Source organism: Dipodomys spectabilis, unplaced genomic scaffold (assembly GCF_019054845.1).
Source record: "Dipodomys spectabilis isolate Male_0828 unplaced genomic scaffold, ASM1905484v1 ptg000266l, whole genome shotgun sequence".
Taxonomy (NCBI): Eukaryota; Metazoa; Chordata; class Mammalia; order Rodentia; family Heteromyidae; genus Dipodomys; species Dipodomys spectabilis.
The window spans coordinates 2,835,020-2,848,958 of NW_024870943.1; the positions used below are offsets into that span (position 1 = coordinate 2,835,020).

The following is a 13,939-nucleotide window of genomic DNA, read 5'->3' on the forward strand; positions in this document are numbered from 1 at the left end:
ATGGCGAGCGTGGTCGTGAAGACAATCTGGCAGTCCAAAGAGATCCATGAGGCTGGGGACCCCCCCGCGGGGGTCGAGAGCCGCTCCCAGCTGGTCCCGGAGGCTCCCGGGGGGGTAACCAGCCCGGCCAAGGGAATCACGAAGAAAAAGAAGGCAGTATCGTTCCACGGGTGGGTTTGCCGCACGCTGGCAGGGACGGCCCTAGGGCCCAGCCCTTTCTCCAACCGAGTTCGAGTCCCACCGTGGGTGCTAGAGGAAGAGGAGGGGGCAGATGGTGGGGCAGGGGGGGCAGGGGGGGCAAGGGGGGCAGGAAAGAAGGAGGTTAGAAGCAGGGTGGAGAAGAAAAACAGCCGGCAGTGGGGACTGGCTTGAGGAGAGAAGAAATCAGGCAGTGGGCGGAGGCAGAAAATAAAAGCTGGCATAGAGCTGGCATCCAGGGGATGCCATCCAGCAGGCAGTGGGGGGGCTGGCCCTCGGTATTGGGGGGACAACTTGACCTTTCTACCTGTTCCTCCTTGGCAGGGTGGAGCCTCGAATGTCCCATGAGCCAATGCACTGGTGTCTGAACCTTAAAAGGTCCTCAGCCTGCACCAACGTGTCCTTGCTCAACCTGGCCGCAGTAGAGCCCGACTCCTCTGGGACAGACTCAACCACAGAGGACAGTGGCCCGCTGGCCCTACCCGGGCCTCCTGCCTCCCCCACGCCACCCTGGGCTCCAGATGACCCAGACATCACAGAACTTCTGGTGAGGAGTTCTGGGTGGAGAAAGAGAGAGAGGGAGGAGTTTCTCAATTTGGTTGAGTGGGCTTAGAATGAGAAAGCTCTAGAAGTTGAAGCCCCAGTGGAGAAACCAATACCTTCTTTGATAGATCAACCCTGAGTCCAGTAGGTGAGCATTTAGTCAAAACCTCTAAATGCTCCAGGTATTTCTAGGATCACATCTGGATCTTGAAGATAAAGGAAAAGTGTCCAGGCACTGCGAACAGCATGTACAAAGGGACAAGGGCTGAAAAGTATGAGAGATGGAGGAAGTGAAAGGTATTAAGTCACCCAGGGTGCAAAATACCAGTGTCTTGGCTGAGAGTAATGGGGAACGAGTGTGGGTTCAGAGGAGAGAGGGGGAAGAACTTGAGAATTTGGCTCAATTCTTACTCCAAATGCCTTGATTATAGGCATGTGCCCACCACTCTTGGTTTTGTTTTTCCTTCATAGATGGTCTAGAAAGGAATTGGTATAGTGACCCAGTTTAAAGAAGAAAGCAAGGGCTGGGAAGGTGGCTCAGTGGTAGAGCGCTTGCCTTGCATGCATGAGGCCCTGGGTTTGAGTCCTCAGCACCACATAAGCAAAAAGAAAAAAGCCGGAAGTGGCGCTGTGGCTCAAGTGGTAGAGTACTAGCCTTAAGCTGAAGAGCTGAGGGACAGCGCCCAGGCCCAGAGTTCAGGCCCCATGACCGGACCCCCCCCCAAAAAAAAGAAGAAAGCAAAACAACAGCAAGAAAAGAAAAAATTGGGGTACAGAGAGCTGAAGTGACCTCCCAAGGTCATGGCCAAAGAGTTGGTGAGAAGCAGGGGCAGGACTAGAATTCAGGTTGCTGGGGTCACTGCTAAGGCAAAAATCCTTTCCTCAGCCCTTCAAGGTGGTGTCCACCTGTAATCCCAGCACTTGGGAGGCTGAGGCAGGAGGACTGCAATTCAAGGTCAGCCTTTTTTTTTTTTCCCCTAAGATACTTCTGGGTGGGAGGAAAAATGGAGGCAAGACACTGGTGACAGAGGCCAGGGAGGTCAGAGCTGGTTGAGGGTCAAGGTGGGAGGCCAGCTGGGGGTGGAGACTGCCAGCCAGCTCCCTTCTTCCTGACTCCTGCAGTCCTTCTGCCTCCCACCTCCCTCAGTGTGGCTCTCAGACAGTTCTAGCAGCCTTTGCTGCCTCCCACCAGAGCTATTTCTGAGTCATATCCCCCAGCGCCTGCTGAGACTGGGAAAGAGCCTTGGGCCAGGAGATCAAGGGCATCTGAGCTGCTAGAGGCTGGGGGAGGACCGGCCTCGTCTCCTCTGCAAAAGAAAGGAAAAAAAAAAAAGTAATGGCAGTTCTTGCTTTGGGACTCCTGCAGGAGCTGGGAGAAGGGCAGAGCAGATACTGGGCCCCCAGCCATGGAGCTACATCAAGAGAGATGGGAAAGGGTAGGAGGAGGGTGAGGGACCCAGTGAAAGGTTGAGGGGGGGGGGGGGAATAAGGGATGGTAACAGACCTAGAAGAGAAGGGGACAAAGACCCAGAGAGAGGAAGAGGGGAACAGAGACCAAGAAAGAGAGGGGGACAGACACAGAGAGAAGGGGACAGAGACACAGTCAGAGGGAGACAGAGACTCAAAGAAGAGGACAGAGAAGAAAGAGGACTGAGACAGATTGAGAGATTGAGGGGTGGAGGAGAAAAGGAGGAAGAGAGAAGAGGACAAAGAGATGAGGGGGACAGAGTCCTAGAAATGGGATAGAGGCCCTGGCGAAGAGTGACATCTTAGAGTGCTGATTTGGGACAGATCAGATTAGCAACACACTGTAGGTATTGGTCATCTACTGCTGCAAGACAAACTAGCCCCAAACTTAGAACACAACACCACTGGTGTAACTTCATTGGAAGGCGCTGTGTACAGGGATCAGATGAGGCTGAAAGCAACATTTCATCTGATGGCTAGAGAACATGCCACCTAGATGGCACCTCTGAAAGCCCTTGTTGGAAGCTTCCACTCCTTCCTGGATGTTGGCTGGAGATCTCACTTTAGAGCTATCATTCCCCACAGCAGGAAAGAGGAAGCAAGAAACCATTGCTAGATTCTTCAGTTCCACTGATTCCAGCCCAGACCTAAGAAAGGAAACAAAGCTCTGGCTTTGTCAAACTCTTTTTCTCTATGGATAGGATCATGTCTTTTTCCCACTTTATTCTATTGATACGGTATATGACATTGGTTTTCCTATATTGAACCAACCTTGCATTCTTCCTAATTGATTGTAATATATATACACTACTGAATTTGCTTTATTATATTTTTTTTTCCAGTCCTGTGGCTTGAGCTCCTATGGCCTGGGCACTGTCCCTGAGCTTCTTTTGCTCAAGACTAGCACTTTAGCACTTGAACCACAGTGCCATCTCTGTCTTATTCTGTTTATGTAGTACTGAGGAATCAAACCCATAGCCTCATGTATGCTAGGCAAGCACACTACCTCTAAGCCACATTCCCAGCCCCTCCTGCTTTATTATCTTTAAGTTTCAGGAAGGATGTATTTTTGTATAACATAGTTCAAGTAGGGAGGAAAGAGAAAGAGAAACAGTCCCATCCATTTTCCTGCAAATGACACCACTTCAATCTTCTTTATTGCTAAATAATACTCCTCATTATTTACCACATTTTCGTTATCTGTTGTTAGGTATCTAATTGGAGGCTCTATCCTCCAAATAATCACACACATACATACAAAAAAAGCCCGAAGGGTGGCTATAGTTTAAGTAGTAGAGCGCCAGCAACAGTAATAGACGCAGGCGACAGGGTCTAGGCCCTGAATTCAAGCCTCAGTTCTGGCACAAAAAGTAATTAAATAAAGTATTTGATTAAAGCTGGTGCCAATGATTCATGCCTGTGATTCAAGCTACCCGGGAGGCTGAGATCTGATCATATCAATTCAAAGCCAGCCCTAGCAGACAAATCTGATTCTTATGTCCAATTAACCAGCACAAAGCTAAAAGTGGGGCTGTGGCTCAAGTAATAGAGCACCAACCCTGAATGAAAAAGCTGAGCAAGAGCTCAATGCCGGGCTGGGAAGGTGGCTCAGTGGTAGAGCGCTTGCCTTGCATGCCTGAGGCCCTGGGTTCGATTCCTCAGCACCACATAAGCAAAAAGAAAAAAGCCAGAGGTGGTGCTGTGGCTCAAGCGGTAGAGCACTAGCTTTGAGCTGAAGAGCTGAGGGACAGTGCCCAGGCCCAGAGTTCAAGCCCCACCACTGACCAAAAAAAAAAAAAAAAAGAGCTCAATGCCTTGAGTTCAAGCCCCTAGTAGTGGCACCAAAACAATAAAACAATCAAAATCCAAACTTCCTCAGGAACAGTGGCTCTGGATTACCTTACCAACCCTGACTTTTATTTTATTTTGTCTTTTTCTTTTTTTTTGGTACTGGGGATTGAACCCAGGACATTGCATTTGCTAGGCAAGCACTTTGCCACTGAGCTACATCTCAGCCCAAACCCTGCCTTTTATATGAGCCATAAAGTCCTTTTTCTTTGTTCTTTTTTGCAGTGTACTTGCTAGGCAACAGCTCTACCACTGAGCCATATCCCTAGCCCTTGTGGGTTTGTTTTATTTTCTTTTGTTTGTGCTAGTCCTGGAGTTCGAACTCAGGCCTTGGGTACTATTTCTAAGTTTTTTTGCTCAAGGCCAGTGCTCTCCCACTTAAGCTACAACTCCACTTCTGGCTTTTTTGAAGTTTATTGGAGCCAAGAGTCTCATGAACTTTCCTGCATGGCCTGGATTCGAACTGTGATCCTCAGATTTCAGCCTCCTGCGTAGCTAGGATTACAGGTGTGAGCCACTGATGCCTGGCTTGGTTTTGTTGTTGTGGGCTTTTTTTTTTGGGGGGGGGGGGGGTTTCTGGTCGTGGGCCTGAACTCTGGGCCTGGGCGCTGTCCCTCAGCTCTTCAGCTAAAGGCTAGCGCTCTACCACTTGAGCCACAGTGCCACTTCCGGCTTTTTTCTTTTTGCTTATGTGGTGCTGAGGAATCGAACCCAGGGCCTCATGCATGCAAGGCAATCACTCTACCACTGAGCCACCTTCCCAGCCCACATTGTGGGCTTTTTTGATGGTCATGGGGTTTGAACTCAGGGCCTAGGCATTGTCCCTCAGCTCTCTTGCTCAAGGTTAGAACTCTACAACTTTGAACCATAGTGCCACTTCCAGTTTTCTAGTGGTTAAGTGGAGATAAGAGTCCCAAGGACTTTCCTGCCTGGTCTGGCTTTGACCGACCCTTGATCCTCAGATCTCACCTCCTAAGTAGCTAGGTTTACAGGCATGAGCCACCAGTGTCCAGCTAATTTCAACTATTAAAATGTGGCAAACATTCACATAGATTGTCTCCTCCCCTAAGTGTGTATTGCTGTTACTGAGTAGTTGTTTTATTTTATTATGTTTTGAGACAGAGTCTCAGCTGGCTTCAAATTCACAACTGTCCTGCCTCAGACTCCTTAGTGCTGGAATTACAGGTGTGTGCTACCATGCCTGGCTTCTTATTTTAACTTTTATCTTGAGGGGACGTAATGTAGGGCCACACATATGCTAAGTAAGCACTCTACCACTCAGCCACATACCCCAACTTTTTTTTTTTTTCTAGCAGAATACTGGGGTTTCAATTCTAGGCCTGGCAATTGTTAGATACTCAAACTACATGAGCCGAATCCCCCATGTCTTTTCATTTTTATGATATTTTTCAACTAAGGTCTCATTTTTTGCCATGGCCAGCTTGGACATTGGTCCAAAGAATGGCTGCCAGTTTTGCTTTCCAGACAATTGGGGAAAATAGAGAATTCTCATTTTCTGATGCCTTTTTTTAAAAGCATGACTCTAAAACTGATAGACTAGTTCCACCCCCACTCCATTGGCAGGAAAGGAGTCACATGACCACAGGTGTCTGCAATGGATTCTGGGAAATGCAGTCTGCATATGCATGTGTCAAGCTAAGGCTTGAAGTCCAGAGACTACATCCTGCCACCATTCCTCAGGAGGAGGCATAAAGCATTTTCTGGTGGTATAGAGTGATGATCTGAGGTCACATGTCATGGTTTAAAACAAAGTTTCTGAGTTTAAATCCTAGAAAGTTAAGAAATAGGAGCCTGCTGGGTACCAGTGTCTCATTCCTATAATCCTAGCTACTTGGGAGGCCAAGTATCACAGTGTGAGGCAAAAAGTTCAGGCAGGAAGTTTGCAATTCCCTATCATACCCAATAGCTGGGCAAGGTGAGGCACACCTGTCATCTCAGCCATAGCAAGAATCCTGAAATAGGAGAATCACAGTCCATGAAGATGCCCTGGCAGAAATGGAGACCGTGTCTCAAAAATGGCTGGAGGTTTGGCTCAGCAGTAGAGTCTGTCTAGCAAGGGCAAGGATTTCACACTCTAGAACCAAGGCTGAAAAGGAAGTGTTTCCAGATAATATGGCGAAAATGCAGGACGTTACAATTCAATAATAACTAATATTGATAAGCAAAAAACTAAATCCTGGTTAGGCCATCTAATATGTTGTCTACCTGAAAGAACATGGGATGTCCCTCTCTGAGATCCTTTCGCCCCACATCGTTTTTTTTTTTTTTTTTGTCGGTCGTTGGGCTTGAACTCTGGGCCTGGGCGCTGTCCCTCAGCTCTTCAGCTCAAGGGGAGCACTCTACCACTTGAGCTACAGCGCCACTTCCGGTTTTCTGGTGGTTTATTGGAGATAGGAGTCTCACGGTCTCTCCTGCCGGGGCTGGCTTTGAGCCTCGATCCTCAGATCTCAGCTTCCTGAGTAGCTAGGATTACAGGCGTGAGCCACCAGCGCCCGGCTTTGCCCCACATCTTACATGGGCCAAATCATCTCAAGAGATTTGGTTATGGGGAAGAAAAGAGATTATCTGCATGGGTGCTGGACCTGATGGTACACAAATGCTCAAATCTGGAAAGTGGACTCGTCTTTCCATTCTCAATGGCTTACAGAAAAGATCAGAGCATATATTTGCACAGTTTGAGGTTCTCTTTTGTTGGTACTAAGATTTGAAGATTGTAGTTGTTCTACCACTTGAGCAACACACCTTCAGCCCTTTTTGCTTTACTTACTTTTTCAAATAGTGTCTCATAGTTTATGTCTGGGGCCAGCCTGGATCGCGATCCCCTTATTTTATACTTCCTAAGTAGCTGGGATTACAGGCCTACCCCTATCATGTACAGCTATTGGTTGAGATGAGATCTTGCTAACTTTTTGCCTGGGCTGGCTTCAAACCTCTTTTCCAGGTCTCTGGAGTAGCTGGGGTTACAGGCATGAGACACTCTATGCTGTCATTAACAGTTTACCAGTTTACCTTTTTATTTCTACCTCAAGAGTCTGAATAGCTCTCCAAGCACAACATGAAGAAGCAATGTCTATCCTAAGATTCTTGACTCAGAGTCAAAGAGGCGCTGCCCCTGACCAAAGTCACAAATCATCCCAAGACAAAATCCGGGTGTGAACACAGCCTCCTAATTCTAGAATTTATCTTTGGGTTGACACATGGATTGAAACGCCCCCCTCTCCCGTCCCATCTCCTCCTCTTCTCCCAGAGTGGGGTCAATAGTGGATTGGTCCGCGCCAAAGACTCCATCACCAGCTTGAAGGAAAAGACCACCCGAGTTAACCAACATGTACAAACCCTGCAGGTATGAGGAGCCCCTTCTCCCCCAAATACTCCCTCTTCATCTGAGTACCTCTTAGATAGAGCCTGCTCTGCAGTCAATTTATAGCCCAGATTGTTGTTTGAGAATTAGAAGGAAAAGATTTCTGGGCTGCTCCCTCCAGCTTTGGCTAACCCTCCTCTCTTCCATGCTTAAGAGCGAGTGTTCTGTGCTGAGCGAGAATCTAGAAAGAAGGCGTCAGGAAGCAGAAGAGTTGGAAGGGTATTGTAGTCAACTCAAGGTGAGGTGCTAGGGGTGTGGGGTAGGATGGGGTGAAGACAATAAGAATAAAGAATATGAACTAGCCAGGCACCAGGGGGTGCTCAGCTACTCAGGGGGCTGAGAGCTGAGGATCCTGGTTCAAAGCCAGCCTAGGCAGGGAAGTCTGTGAGGCTTCCATAAAAACTAGAACTCTGTGAGATCCCCAAAACTAGAAGTACTGGGTGCCCGTGGCTCATGCCTATCATCCTAGCCACTCAGGAGGTTGAGATCTGAGGATCACAGTTCAAAGCCAGCCTGGGCAGGAAAGTCTGTGAGACTCATTTCCAATAAACCACCAGAAAACTGGAAGTGGTGCTGTGGCTCAAGTGGTAGAGCACCATTTTTTTTTTAACAAAATGCCAAGCAAAAACATGAAGCACTTCAAGTCCCAGTAATGGAACTGAAAAAAAAAAAAATGAAGAGAAGAGAAGGAATGGAATGAGGGGTATATGAGAGTTGGGAGGACGTGGGGGTGGGGGGTGTAGTACAGGAAAAGTTTGGCTAAGAAGGGAGAGGTCCCTTTAGCCAAGGGGGTGAATCCTGTTTGCAGGGAGGAGGGGGTGATCCTTAGGGAAATAGCAAGGCTAAGGGTCGCGAGGCAGAACTGGAATGGGAAGGTAGGGCCTGCGCCCTGATATCCTGGCCCAGGAGAACTGCCGGAAGGTGACCCGATCGGTGGAAGACGCTGAAATCAAAACTAACGTCTTGAAACAGAATTCTGCCCTCCTGGAGGTAAGGTGGGAAGGGGAGATGGGCCTACTGTTTGTGTGGGAAAAGAGATCCACCACCGAAGGATCTTTCTGCCCTGCCACCATCCCTACTGCCACACCCAGCTGGGTGGCTCTCCTCCCCCGCCCCTTCCTCCCTCCCTTCCCTCCTGCAGTCACCTGCAAGTCACAGAGACAGCAAGTCCTGCCCAAGTGTGTGCTGGTGTCATTATTCCTGAGGGGCAGGCACACAGAGGGCCTGGATTGGGGGCGGATGGAGCCAGGGTGGCAGGCTAGCCGACATTGAAATGGATTGGGCTCCAGCTGGACCTCCATCTCTTCCCTTAAGGCCAGTCAGTGGAAGGCTCTTTAGACATGGGGAGAGCTGGGATGGATTGGCGGCTGGCATGGGGTTGGATGCCATGACCCCTTTCCGCCCAGGAGAAGCTGCGTTACCTCCAACAGCAACTTCAGGACGAGACTCCGAGGAGGCAGGAGGCTGAGATGCAGGAGCTGGAGCAGAAGCTGGAGGCCGGCCTCTCCCGGCACGGCCTGTGCCCCTCTGCTGTGAACCAGGGTTGCTCCGGGTCCTCGGGGAACTCCGAGGACACTCCGCGGCCGCGCTGCCTGGCCCCCGGGGCTTGGGGAGTGGGGTCCCGGGCAGGAGAGGCCCCCTACGTGAGCGAGCAGGAGTTGCAAAAGGTCTCAGCCGGCTTGGAAGAGCTGAGGTGGGCAGGGCCGAGGGGTGGGGCTGGGAGAGGCCTGGGTGGGCGGGGCCTGGGTGGGCGGGGACGAAGGGGGCGTGGCCCTGAGCAGCTGGTGTGGGAGGGGACAAAGGGATGGGCCCTGGAGGAGGTAAGGGGGTGTGTCCTGGAGGCTGTGTGGGTGGGGACGTGGGTGTGGCCTCAACGTGGTGGGGGTGGGGCCCTGGGTGGAACTTTTAATAATGGATGTGGACGGGACTAAGGTAACAAAAACCATCTTGAGCGTGGCTTAGGGGTGCAGTCTAGGGAGAGTTCTGGGGTAGTAATCTTTATGGGCAGATCTCTTTTTTTTTGTTGGTCGTGGGGCTTGAGCTCTGGGCCTGGGCGCTGTCACTCAGCTCTTTTGCTCAAGGCTAGTACTCTACTACTTGAGCCACAGCTCCACTTCCGGTTTTCTGCTGGTTAATTGGAGGTAAGAATCTCACAGGGACTATCCAGCCTGACTTTGAACCGCGATACTCAGATCTCAGCCTCCTGAGTAGCTGGGATGACAGGTATGAGCCACGGGGGCCCGGCCATAGGTCATTCCTTGAAGAACTAATTTTTGAGATTGGGACTGATGGATTAGAGATTTCTTGGCGTCTGAGGCACCAAACTAGACAGGGTTGTGAGGAGCAGAGGCTTGTGGCTGCAACTCGGGAGTCCAGGTTCAAGTCAGGCTAGCCAACGGGGAGAGAGAATAAAGGCAGCACTCTGGATTTCCACAAATGGATGGCATGAGGGAATTCGGGGAGCAGCTGGGTCTGGATGTTGGAAGACCGTGTTCTCCTTGAATGGGACTAATAGCCAAGTGACCAATCCTTGTCCCCACCCAGGAGGGAGGTGTCCTCGCTGACCGCCCGGTGGCACCAGGAGGAGGGAGCTGTGCAGGAGGCCCTGCGACTGCTCGGGGGACTGGGCGGTCGACTGGACGGCTTCCTGGGCCAGTGGGAGCGGGCACAGCGCGAGCAGGCGCAGTCAGCGCGGGGCTTGCAGGAGCTGCGAAGTCGAGCTGACGAGCTGTGCACCATGTAAGGGCTGCGTGTGGCTGGGGGTAAAGGGGAGGACGCCAAACTGAGGGCAGGGTTTAAGGAAACGGGTGAGCCAATCAACTGGGTCCGAGTGCTTCACGCCGCTTAGTAATTTGAAGACCAGCCAATCAGACAACAGGAAAGCATTCCCATACGGAAAGGGGTGCGTTCAACACCTTATAAGGTTAAGGGGCGGGGACAAACGGAATCAAGGAAGGCCAATCAGAGAACGGGACCAGAGGCAGTCAGCTATTAAGGACCAGAGGCAGTCAGCTATTAAGTGTGAATGTGTGAAGCCGTTTGGGAGACAAGTAACTGCAGGTCCTTGGCTAATAGTGGGTGCAGGCTTGAGAGGAGAGGACTGCTCAGCCACTGGTACCTCTCCTGCCCCAGGGTGGAGCGGTCCGCCGTGAACATGGCTTCACTAAGGAGCGAACTGGAGGGGCTGGGCCCAGTGAAACCGATTCTGGAAGAGCTGGGACGGCAATTTCAGAACTCTCGAAGGGGACCTGACCACTCCATAAACCTGGATCGGTCCTCCCAAGGCTCCTGTACCCGCTGCGCCAGGTATGGGGGGTGAGGCTGGTACCTTCTGGGTCGTCAGTATTGAAATATATTGAAAGAGATGGGGCTGGAAAGGTGGCTCAGTGGTAGAGGGCTTGCATGCATGAGGCCCTGGGTTCAATTCCTCAGCACCACATAAGAAAAAAGAAAAAAAGCCGGAAGTGGCGCTGTGGCTCAAGTGGTAGAGCACTAGCCTTAAGCTGAAGAGCTGAGGGACAGCGCCCAGGCCCAGAGTTCAGGCCCCACGACCGGACCCAAAAAAACAAACAAAAAAAAAAAAGAAAAGAAAGAGATTTGGCACTATTAGCCAAGGATAGGGGAGTCTGTCCCTTGGGAGACAAAGAATCCCAGTACAGGCCAAATGCCTGTGGCTCACGCCTGTAATCCTAGCTACTCAGAAGGCTGAGATCTGAGGATCACGGTTCAAAGCCAGCCCAAGCAGGAAAGTCCGTAAGACTCTTATCCCCAATAAACCACTCAGAAAACCGGAAATAGCGCTGTGGCTCAAGTGGTAAAGCACTAGCCTTGAGCTGAAGAGCTGAGGGACAGCGCCCAGACCCAGAGTTCAAGCCCCACGACCAATACCCCACCCCCTGCAAAAAAAAAAAAAAAGTGGAGCTGTGGCTCAAGTGGTGAAACAGGCCTAGGCCCTGATTTCAAGCCACACACACACACACACACACACACACACACACACACACACACACACACACATCTCTGTGCATTTGGGGACCTGCCAATCATGCTGTATTATGAGAGCCAAGTTTCCTCCCTCCCCATTAGATAATATTAGTTTCTTGAGGAGCTGGAGGAAGACTTGATATATTGAGAGGATCCTGTTTCCAAGTGCATTGTGGGAAGGCTCCGGTGTGGTTCAAGTGGGAGACAGGGTGTCTAAATATGTTGTGCAGAAAGTGAGATCTCAGTGTATCCTGGAAAATCAAGGTGGGGGCAAGTGGGGTGGTTCCCAGAGCTTCATAAGATCAGATTTAACTGGTGCACTGGGAGGCGAGTCTGGTGCCTTTTGAGTAGTAAGTGAAGGTCACCTGGTGAACCATTGGTGGTGCATGGTGGGCAGGTTGCATTAGGTGCAGGGTAGGGTAGGATAGGGTAGGATGCTGGGGCATCCTGGGAATGGAGTCGGTATGGCCCTCTACCCTTCCCCCAGCCAGGGGCAGCAGTTGTCCACGGAGTCCTTGCAGCAGTTACTGGAGCGAGCACTGACCCCACTAGTGGATGAGGTGAAGCAAAGAGGTCTGGCTCCTGCCTGTCCTAGCTGCCAGCGGCTACACAAGAAGATTCTGGTACCAGGGACCATGGGCTACCACGTTCCATTTTGCTTTTCTGTCAGAGCAGGGGATGGGGAACCCTGGGCATACGGGTATGCTGGTGCCAGGCAGGAAGGGAAGGGCCAGGCTGGGGGCAAGCAGGCATTGGGAAAGACCTTGCTATGATTCGTGAGGGGGTGGGACAAATAGCTTGGTGGTTACTGAGTCATGGACCCATCATGAGTAAACTTGGGTGATGGATTTGGGCCCAAAACATGAGTGGCCACAAGAACAGATAGCAGGAAGCATGGGCCTGATTTCCTATAGACCTACAGAGAGACAGGTATCCCTGAGGCTAGACAATGGACCTAACGACAATAGATCACAGGAAGCAATTGGAACCACAGATCTTCCTGGGGTATAACAGGACAGACTCAAGTCCCATAGCTGTTAGTGCATGGTGCATTGTAAGACCATAGAAATCCAGGGGGATCCCTAAGGGATGCTGGTGTAGGGGATATAAGATAGGTTGTGGATGAAGCAGACAGGCGAAGTAACATGGGATATTTGTCAGCCATAGGTCTAATGTGTGGGAGGCCAAAGGCTTGGTGCATTGTGGGAAGTAGAGAGCCACATTGCTAGAGACAATTATGAGATGCTGGACTCCTAGATCCTAGATGATGGGGTCTTTTCAGTGATCAGATGTAGAATGTCACCATGAACCTCCAATACAGGGTTGTTCACGGCCATTAGGGGACAATATTTTGGACATGATTTCAGGCTTGATTGGAACAGACATAGGAGCCTTTGTGAGACCAGTGCATTGTGGGATGCCAGCGTCTCAGGCTGGGGGCATGATGATGGGTGGGGTGGTATATGGGCCCCATGGGACCCTGCCCCTTGCCCTCCGCGATCCAGCTCCCCCCTCCACCCCCAGCCCAGTCCAGCAAGCCCAGCGGCGCCTACACCCCTCTCCCCAGGAGCTGGAGCGCCAGGCCTTGGCCAAACACGTCAGGGCAGAGGCCCTGAGCTCCACACTTCGGCTGGCCCAAGACGAGGCCCTGCGGGCCAAGAACCTGCTGCTGACGGACAAGATGAAGCCGGAGTGAGGAAGGAGGCGGAGGGCATGGGAGGAGGGTGAGATCTTTGGAAAAGGGCCTTGCCTCTCCTTCTGCCACCATACCCAACACCCCAACTCGCCATACCCAGCACCAAGCCTCACCAGCACCGAAAGACCCTCCCCCATTGGCTGTGATTACAGGGAGAAGGTGGCCGCTCTTGACTATCTACATTTGAAGATGTGCTCCCTCCATGACCAGCTCAGCCACCTGCCGCTTGAGGGGTCTACAGGGACAATGGGGGGAGGAAGTAGTGGAGGGGCTCCCCCAAAACGTGGGGGCCCAGCCCCTGAACAATAAATGGCCTCTCATGCTGGCATGAATTATGTCTCCCTTTTGGCATCAAAGAGGGGTCACCCAGGAATCTCCCTTGAAGGAGAATGGGGTGTTAGCGAAGAGGAGGGGAATTGGTTCATTGGAAGAGACAAAGAATTTCCATGAGGCCAGATGACAGTGGCTCATGCCTGTAATCCTACCTACAGAGACTGAGAACTGAGGACTTCATCTTAAAGCCCACCCAGATAGGAAACACTTATTTCCAATTAATCATCAGAAAGCCAAAAGTAGAGCTGTGGTTCAAGTGGTAGAGCACTAGCCTTGATTGCAAAAGCTAAGAGACTGCATCCAGGCCCTGAGTTCAAGCCCCAGTACAGGCATAAAAGTAAAAATGAAGGGCTGGGAAGATGGCTCAGTGGTAGAGTGCTTGCCTTGCATACATGAGGCCCTGGGTTCGATTCCTCAGCACCACAAATAGAAAAAGCAGGAAATGATACTGTGGCTCAAATGGTAGAGCACTAGCCTTTAGCTGAAGA

At 51.0% G+C, this 13,939-nt stretch overlaps 1 protein-coding gene across 1 annotated transcript; it reads left to right on the top strand.

Moving 5' to 3' along the window:
• Nucleotides 1-13,432, top strand: Tsks (testis specific serine kinase substrate). Its single transcript, XM_042700100.1, has 11 exons — nt 1-242; nt 523-745; nt 7,325-7,420; nt 7,593-7,676; nt 8,345-8,428; nt 8,845-9,131; nt 9,983-10,177; nt 10,571-10,744; nt 11,910-12,045; nt 12,990-13,114; nt 13,271-13,432. The coding sequence occupies exons 1-11, from the start codon at nt 1-3 to the stop codon at nt 13,425-13,427; spliced, it is 1,803 nt and encodes a 600-aa protein (XP_042556034.1). The 3' UTR covers nt 13,428-13,432.
• The last annotated feature ends 507 nt before the right edge of the window (nt 13,433-13,939 follow it).